The sequence below is a fragment of the Anarrhichthys ocellatus genome, unplaced genomic scaffold (assembly GCF_004355925.1).
Source record: "Anarrhichthys ocellatus isolate YVR2014 unplaced genomic scaffold, GSC_Weel_1.0 scaffold1, whole genome shotgun sequence".
NCBI lineage: Eukaryota > Metazoa > Chordata > Actinopteri > Perciformes > Anarhichadidae > Anarrhichthys > Anarrhichthys ocellatus.
Genome location: NW_022280031.1, coordinates 17,028,335 through 17,038,235, shown reverse-complemented (window position 1 = coordinate 17,038,235; position 9,901 = coordinate 17,028,335). Strand labels below are relative to the sequence as shown.

At 41.0% G+C, this 9,901-nt stretch overlaps 1 protein-coding gene across 1 annotated transcript in view; it reads right to left on the bottom strand.

Moving 5' to 3' along the window:
• slmapa (sarcolemma associated protein a) overlaps positions 1 to 9,901 on the bottom strand; it is a 56,925-nt gene that overhangs the window by 33,984 nt on the left and 13,040 nt on the right. The window contains exons 2-3 of the mRNA XM_031849768.1: positions 4,478 to 4,625; positions 3,453 to 3,525 (exon numbers count right to left, since the gene is read on the bottom strand). Of these exons, the coding sequence (XP_031705628.1) occupies positions 3,453 to 3,525; positions 4,478 to 4,625 (221 nt within the window). The remainder of the gene's footprint in view (positions 1 to 3,452; positions 3,526 to 4,477; positions 4,626 to 9,901) is intronic.

Below are 9,901 nucleotides of genomic sequence, written 5' to 3'. Positions count from 1 at the left end.
CACACACACACACACACACACACACACACAGAGTGTGTTTTGCATGCAGTCCAGCGGAGACTGATGATGGAAAACACTGGCAGTAGTTTCCATCTTGGCCGGCTCGAATATGTCGACCACTTACAATCCTGACTCAGACCGGCCTTGGACAGCGTTTCCACCCGTCCCACATACATTAGGCATCAACTGAAACATGTCTGTAGTACCAGCGAGTGTCAGAAACTGTCCAAAACTACCAAAGGTCGGCATCAAGTCTCGCCTCAATCATTCTCTTATTCTTTAAAGTAATAGTTCCTGAAATAATCTCTGAAATTGCAGCCTCTTTAAGAACTTTGTTATATGAATTTAAAAAAAGTAATACTCGTGCAGAAAACATTGGTGGATCAAGTCAATCAACCAAAGAGAAAACATCGATTAATAACTAATAAACAATTTATAAATGAAAAAAGCAAAACATTTGCTATTTTCAGCTTCTCAAATCGAGAGCATATTGTTCTTTTATCTGTTTTATATGATTATAAATGAATGAACTCATGAATTAGAGTAAAGACCTGCCCATAACTAACTCTGGAAAACATTACTTACATTATCAAAAGGTACATCATTGCTTTTGGAACACATGTGGGGTCTTATTATACAACATATGGAGAATTAAGATTTAAGTAAAGAGACAAATGTGGCGGGTGGGTTGTAAACAGAAGTCTTCCTCTGCAATGGCCTGAACTATGTGATTGTTCCATTTCCTGTGAATTATTAATAGTCAGCTCTGAATATTGCCCCACACTTATGCAACAAGACATCCGTTAGTGATTATCTTAACCAAGTTTTACTCCGGTAATGAAATCAACAAGTCAAGTAAAAAAAAAAAATACAGATTCTCCAGTTCAGGGAAAGAGTTGCTGTGACAGACTTAATTGAGACAGGTTTGTCATATTTATTTTGGATAAATGAATTGTCATATTTAACAGTTAATAACAAAATAATCTTGAGAATAAATCAATAAATTAGTCGTTGGGTGCAGCCCTACTGAACTTTGGATGTGGGTGATTGCTAAACAGATGATATAACGGTATTTAAAATAAATCAGAAATAAAACTATGCCTCGTCCTGGAAGACACTTCGACCAACCCCTGTACAGACACAGGCCTGTTTCTGAAACAATAACTGCTGTACAAGCATCTAAAAAAAAAAAAAAAAAAGGAGTAAAAGATGAGTTTGGTCTCATGTTTTCATCTGCAGAGAGCACGCATAAACCCAACAGTCATCTGAACACAAGACAACAAGCTCTGTGTTTGATCTCCAGCTTCATGTTATGACAGCATGCCCATCCCCTTGTTGCTTTAAAAACAGACACAAGCAACAGTTCAAGCCTCACTTTATGGAAAACATAATCTGAGCCTAAATAAATCCTGGTTCAGATTGTGGACAACAGAGACGTTACCTGTCCGATCTTCTTCTCCGTGTGTCAGGTGATGATTGGTCACAGGACAAAGGTCACTGATCTCAGCCCGACTGTGAGAAAATAGATCCTTCCTCCTCACTTCATTTTCTCTTAGTTTCAGACCGAGCAGCTGATTCCTCTCTACTTTTCCACAGCGTGAGTGAGGTCATCCCATAATAACACAAACTTTCATTCTTTCTACTCTTTGCTCCTCCTGCTCGGAGAAAAAGCAGCTGATTTTCTTTCTTTAACTTGTGCAACTTGCTGTAGCTCCACCCACCCTGGCACTCACTGTGAGGAAATAAAACCCACCGCTTTCTGCTGCAGCTACTCACTGACTTTATGGTCTGTGGGAAGCTGAAAGGTGTGCTGGATAACTAACCTGGCATCGCATGAGGGGGCGGAGTTATCAATCTACAAGCTGGCATTCAAAAGCTCCGAATCAGCAGGGAGATTAAAACAGTTCTGAAAATGAAACACCAACTCTAACCACTTGACCATATATATATATAAAAAAGAAAAGAAAAAAGAGAGAGAGAGAGAGAGAGAGAGAGAGAGAGAGAGAGAGAGAGAGATTTAAAGAAATATGCAGGTGATAACAGGCCGATAAGGGAAACAAAAGAGAGCTATTGTCATGAACAACACAGTGACTGGAGATAAAACAATGGTGGTCAAACCAAACAGGTTTTACTTCAATATCTCAGAGTCATCAGTTTAGCATTATAGTTCACCAGATAAAAGAAGTTCAATGTTTCCTGGACAGAGACTGGAAGAGTGAGACGTATCACACATAAAGCAGACTGGGAGTTTTAACTTGCCCCAACTCTTCTGGCCACGCCCCCATCTGATGTCACAGCAGGCGTTTCACATTAGATGGAAAACACAATATTTTGGGTTTGATTATTATATTTTGTATAATAATCCATTATTGTAATAGTTCAGTATTGTATGCAAGATAACAGGTATGTTTATGCATGGCAGTGGCACTAATAGGCCATCACTCTTTTTCGTTTCCACATTTATGTTTAAAATGAAAACGTCAATTTGAATAGCTTGTATGCAGGATTATCATGCAATGAACAGACAATGTTGATATTGGCATTGGAATCAGCTGACAATGTATGTTTATAAATAGACAATATATATAACATTATAAATGTGAACATTTAAAAAAAAGAAGCCAAGTCTGCTGAAATCTTGCAGGACTCTACTCTACTGCACCAAACAGCAGACAGACACAGTTAAGGCACCCGCTGGTGAAAAAAGTGGAGCATTTAGCAGCTAAAGAGACCAAAAACAGAGCTGAAATAAGACGGTTTCTGAAACATCTAAGCGGTCTTGATTTGCCGACACCGACAGCGGGGGCGGAGCAGACACACGGCTCTTTATTTTAAGTCTGTTTTCATGCCGGTCAGGATGCTCGTCTGATTTCCAGACTAGAAGCTGGAGCAAGGCAGCAGATGGCACTGCCCACCAACCGGCATCACACATAGATCTACAAGAGCCAATCCCAAACTCACAGGTGGGACTCTCAGTACAGTAGGAAGCTCCATGCTGGGTGAGCTGCTGGTCTGCTACGGCCCATTGAACCGCACGCACGCACGCACGCACACACACACACACACGTAGCGTGTGTACACAATATCCTTCATTCTCCAACACTCAGCATGAATTCATGTAAACATCAAATGACCGTTTGACCAACACCGACGACAGGTTTTAAATGGTGGATCACAAAGATAAATAAATACACACACACGAAGCTCGTTAACAAAATGGCAGTCCTCATCAACAACTAGACTGACACTAATCACATCACTATGCAAGCAGAAGAGTGTGTGTGTGCGTGCGTGTTTAGCAACCAGACATCTATTAAAACCATCCGTCTCTGGTTCATTGTGACCGAGCAGAAACAAACCTTTCAGTCTAACAATGGAGAGTTATTTTTTTACAATATGTTCAAACTACCAAACAGCTTCATGCGTCAGTATTAACCAATGAGAATGCTTACTCGCTTCGTCGCCGCGCCTCCATCCCATCAGGTAGGAAGAGTTTGATTGTTGACACGATGCAGCCATGAGTGACTGCAAACACAGACAGACGACCATGTTAATGTTCAACACCTCAGTACTGGTTACCAGAGTCAACATCATCATCAGTTAAGGCGGCAAAACCTGCTTAAAGTTGATCAAAATCAAAATATGTTCAACTGTAATTCTCAAATCGCACAAGGCGTAATATTTGTTAAAGGCAAAATGTAAGTCAAAATAACATTTTAGTTTAATATTTAATATCGACATCTGGCCTTCACCTTCACATCATATTCTACAGATTTAAGGAAACATTTGTTTGGTACAGTTCATTGAAAACATTTAACCGAAAGCTTTGAAATATGGTTTTCAATAGAAATGTGTGGATAACAATGTTTCAAGAGCCTGGAAATTAATTTTCATACTGTAAATGAATGGAAACCAATGGCTGCCCAGAACATAAGGGAAAAAATGAATCACAAAATACATATTTATAAACTGTACAGCAGGAATTTAAAGCATTCATGATTTGTAACTGAACATCTAAAATCTGCCAACACACGAGGCTTCAATTGTTCACTACGCTCGTCCTGAGAAAATGATCTCCAACTTAAATACATTTGGTGCTAATTGTATCTCGTGTAACTCAACGGATGTTCACAGATTAACATAGAATAGTCGTCCCACATGGATGGAGGTTGAATGCTCTTTGAATGAATTATTAGTGGAGCTGAAGAGCTGACCCAAATATCTGCTCTGTACTTTGTATGCAGACAGTATGTAGTCTGTGACCTCAGCTACATACGCCTTAAGGCCCCCTTAAAGGTTAGTGGAGTGAATTCAGGGTTGTCTGTGTGCATGATTAACTCAACATTACTGGTAGAGGGGAAAAAAAAAAAACATGCTTGCATCTCTCTCAACATACAACAGAAAGTGTCCACGTTTGAAATGACTAGAACTTGAATAGATAGATCTTTCTCTCTCTCTCACACACATGTGCGTGTACCTTTGCGTGTGTTCTCAGTGACGTCGACGCCGAACTGGATGATGTCGCCCGAGAGGACCTCGCAGGGCGGACTCTCCTCCGAGCCGCGACTCAACCTCTGGCTGTTGATGAACGTGCCGTTGCTGCTCTTAGTGTCCTGCAGGTAGAACTGACACACACACACACACACACACACACACACATACACACACACACACACACGGCAGGTAAGAAACCTTAAGAATCAGTCATAATAATAACACATTTACAGCACTGTCACAAAAACAACAGACATGGACAGACTGTTGTATTTAAGTAGAGTCAAGTTTAAAACTATTAAAAACACTGAATGAAGGGAGAGAAATATAAAACATTGAGCTGCAGCTCATAATGACATTTCACAAACATTAACAGTAATATCCAAACTATACATCATACTCGTGCTCATTTCAGCCAACCAATGCTGAGAATGTCACAATCAGGAGGGAGCCGATACACAATGATAATATTAATACCGTCTTTCGTAGCTTAAAAGCTAACGTTAACAGAGGTTGGGTTGACTAGCATGGTGCGTTCAAGCTCTACTCAGAAAAATAAGTATTAGGATGTGCTCAAATGTAATCTTGTAAAATGTAGATTTTGGTGAGAAACTTCAATAAATACAGTTGTTTGAAGGAGATGTTTTCACAGCAATATAAATAGATATTAGAGATGAATTATGACCTGTTGAACTTCCTCAAATAAGCTGCTTATTATAAATCATTTAAACTACTAATGCCAAGATTTCTTTTAATCACGGCAAGCATATAAGTAAATAAAGATACAATCATTTATTTCCTATTCATTTGAATGCGTTTTATGCAAATAACCACAGACGACAAAAACTAAGGAAAAGTAAAATGCAGAATTTGACGGTTAAATTGATTTCGGGATGGTTGAAATGACGCCATGCAGTGCTCTGCCCCTTAAAAACTATTTATATTGACATTCAAGGAAAAGCAAATATACTGTGACACGATACTATATTCATTTTAGGCCATACCGCCCAGCCCTAGCTCTAATATTAACCATAACCATATCTTGAGTTAAATACTCACATCAGTATATTAAGATCCTCACAATGACTGATTCTTAGCAGGTATAATATTTACCATGTTCACCATCTTAGTTTAGCGTGTTAGCATGCAAACATTTGCTAATTAGTACTAAACACAAAGTACAGCCGGGGGTGATAAGAACGTCCTTAGTCTTGCAGGTATTTGTTCGTAAATCAAAGTTTTGGACAAAAGGAAATTTTGGCGGAAAGTCCCGGGATTACCAAAGTCGGTCGTCTTCACCCTCTGTGAACCATGTCTGTACCAAGTTTCATAAAAGTCCATCTAATAGTTGTTGAGCCATTTTAGTTTGCAACAACCAGCATTGCCACCCTGGGATCCACGTCATAGAGTCAGACACCACAGGGTTTTCTATCACCAACACATACTCCAATGTATCTATTACCTTTTCCTGGTTTGCCTCCTCATTATTATTATTACACAAAACATATGTTTTTTTATCTGCCCCTGAACACTTCGGTTTGTTCCACAGACTTTACGCTAAGAAGACACAAACTACCGGTAAGCTTTTTCTGTGGAAGTTTTTGACATAACAAATATTTATGGTCAAAAACAAAAAGGAGTAATAACTGACCTTGTCTGCCTATCAAGGTACCCCGTCAACATCAACTCTCACTCATCACTACTCTCCTCCCGTCAGCACATGGCGGTGTGACTGGTTCATAATTTAATCCTCAGGCTTTGCTGTAGGTCTACCGCCCAGAAATACACAATAACACCGACCATACAGCAACATTTATCATCATTTAAAAGCACATAAGACAGTCACATTACACAAATCCACAAGGACAACAACAACCATGTCAGTAAAACACAAACAGCAAGAATCAACTCTTTCATTCACACATCATTCAGGAAAAAAAAAAACACTGAAATCAATTATAATTTCACAGAAACGAAGTGTGCGCGCACGCGCACACGCACACACACACACACACACACACACGGCAAAACAACTGCACATGTACAGACAAACAAGGATTAAAAGCTAACAATAACACACACAGAACACAAACCTTAAGCATGAACACGCTGACACATTAAGGTATGAATTACACTACACTACACACACAGTTTGCAATCTGATCTGGATGCCTGAGGCCTGTCTGTCGTTCCAGGAGTTTCATTCAACAGCTCTCAGCTCTCCGTCACGACTGAAAACCAATGTCGATCTACCAGAGAGAGCGAGAGAGACAGAGAGACAGACAGAGCGAGAGAGAGACAGAGACAGAGAGACAGAACACAGACGAGGGGAAGGAGTGACTGAAGGAGGAAGACGAGAGAGAGAAAGAGATGCAGAGACGGACTGTTTGACTGCCATTTATCCGACTGCAGTGTGCTGCGAAAAAGCTACCAATTCACAGATCATGATAGCTATATAAATATAAATACATACACACAGACAGTTACCTCCTGTCCCCATGGTAACCTGGAGACAGCGAGGGAGGGACCTAACTATAGAGCTTTTCACCCAGTAACACACACACACACACACACACACACACACACACACACACACACACACGACATCATCTACCTGTGAGCAGCAGACTGCTGGTTTAGCCCTCTGTCTATATTCATTAAATCATTTGCTCGTTTTACAGCATCATCAGCCAGTAAAACATAATCCAGTAAAACACAAAAGCCTGGAGCAGCTCCCTCTGAATGGGACCACTGTGTTAGGCACAGCAGGGGTCTCAATGCAGAGGCTCTCCGCCTAAAACTACACAAAAATGTTTAGACAGGCAAGACATTAATCTTGACCATTTAAATTGCATTTACATGAAATGTATGGTAAAGACGTACAACTGAAAAAAAAACAAAACAATTGCATGGTCCTTTCAAATAGATTACAAAAGCCGCATGTCCACCATAAATTCCTGGTAATTTAATCCCACAACTACTTTTCAAGGAACTGAAAGGTTCCTTCAGCCCATTGTTGTCTGCGTTTCCATAGCGGCCTGAAGACCTGCGAAGATTAGGCAAATCAGTCCGCCGACGTACGACAAAGAAACATGACACGGGACGAGGGGTGCCGGTGGTCTCCAGGGGTAAACACTGAAACAAATATAACACCTTAGTTTTGTCTCACTCTGACGACATTTACTGCTGCAGAGTATTTACTGATTCATGTAACGATGTAAGGAATGACATGAAGAGGAAAATGAAACACAGGGCGTCTGTCTCTACAGTAAATCATCTGTTGAGTGTGCCGTGAATCTCTCTCAGTCACGGCACCGTGGCTCCGTCTACCGCTCGTCTTCTCAGTTCTGTTTTAAAATCGGCCTAACTTTACCTTTAAGGTCAGCAAACAAAGAGAGTACTTCCTCATTCTATGAATGAAGCGGTGAACAAGTTGAAGCAGCTTCACATTGTGGCGACGGTCATCCCCTGCAAACCTCACCCTGAACGTTCCTGTACTTTCAGAATGTACTAGCCCACACCAGAGCCTTTTTGGGGGGTAAGACGTCCCCAGAAATTAATTTAGACCTTCCGGTGAAAACATAGTGAGCATCCTAGTCCCTGCTGTTTAAAAAGGGGCTCAAGCTGCTGATCAATAAGACTGAGAACATTTTCAACTGCTACACATTCCTTTTATTTCCCATAATTCACTTCACTTCAGAGGACAAGTCAACAAGTACGAGCTTCTTTACCTTCCACTGAGCCTCAGAGAAGCTCTCGGTGTCTTTCTGTCGGTTACAGCTGTCGTCTGAACCCCCAAACTGATTTCAACTTAAACTTCACGGCATGAATCGCTCAGGAAGTCTCTTTCATTTCCCCAAAAACAAACAAAGTGTGGCCAATGAGGAAATAAAGCTACTGTGATTCAGCACTAAAGCCAGAGCTATACAGCTGGTTAAATACGACACACTTCAGTGGTTTGAAGTCATCACACTCTGCAAAATGACTGGCTGACTGCTAACTCAAAAGCATGTGTGAATGAATGACAGATCCATTGGTTCGAAGGTTACCCCGGTGACTCGAATCTGAACCAACATGAATTATATTTGTGTTCGTCTGGGACGCTTTATCAGCTCTTCTCCTTCTGAAACGTAGACACAACAAAGCAGATCACAGACTGACTTACTGACACACTAACCATGGATAATGGCTGAGATTCCCCCTCTGTGTGTGTGTGTGTGTGTGTGTGTGTGTGTGTGTGTGAGTGTGAGTGAGAGAGAGAGAGGGGGAGAGAATTCTTTCCTTGTTCAGTCAGCTGGTGAACTCGACGTCTCACAGCTAGCTACTGTCTCTGAAGAGACAAAGAACAGTTCTGGTTTATAACAATGTGAGTCTTCATCTCCTCTAGACTGAGCACTCCACTACAGTGAGTACAGCAGATCAACGTTGAAGCAGGAAGTGGGTCAGTAACCTGTGACGGACGTTTACAGCTGTGAGACAGTTCTGGGTCATAATGTTACCTTCAGTTTATCTTAATAAGTTTCTGTAACCTGGAAGTTAGTACACAAACTCTCTGATCGTCTGTCTCCTCACGTTTCTTGACCCGTGTCACTTTGTTTGTGTTATTATCGTCTTTCCGGATCTCAAATATTAATTTGGTAAGAATGATCGCATCATAGTTATTTCAAATGACAGACAAAGCCACACAACCTGTAATAGACAATGATTATCCTTTAAGATGAGTCTATACCTGAGTGTTAGAGGGAACCAAGGAGGACAGACGGCATCCAAACACATGCAATGTTTCTATCATCATCTCACCTCAGAAACAATTATTCCTCCTGTGATGATGATGATGATGATGAAGCAACACATGATCAGAGCTGATAAGAGCATCCACTTGGATCTATAAAGGTATTCAACTTACTGACACACAGACCTGAGATCTGTGGCAGAGCACAACAGGACCATACCCGACGTCACCAAATGATGTCGGAGCAAAATGTCACAGCGTTGGACGTCTGCAGCCAGCTTATTATTATCATCATCATCCAAACATTTATACACGTAGTTGTTTGGTAAATAAATTGTTCAAATTCTCAGTATAGAGAAGCAGGAACCATCCCATGTCTGAATAACTATTATTTATAATAGTTGCCGCTCTACACATATTTACTTCTACGTCTGTGTTTCCACCTCCACATTATGTAACAAGCACAATCTTTCCTGCCGTCCTGTCAGAACATTTGCTTTCTTGTTAATTTCAGGATTGTATAAAACATTTTACAAGCTCCTCCTCCTCCTCCTCCTCCTCCTCCTCCTCCTCCTCCTCCTCCTCCTCCTCCTCCTCCTCCTCCTCCTCCTCCTCCTCCTCCTCCTCATCTTCCTCCTCCTCCTCCTCTTCCTCCTCCTCCTCTTCCTCCTCCTC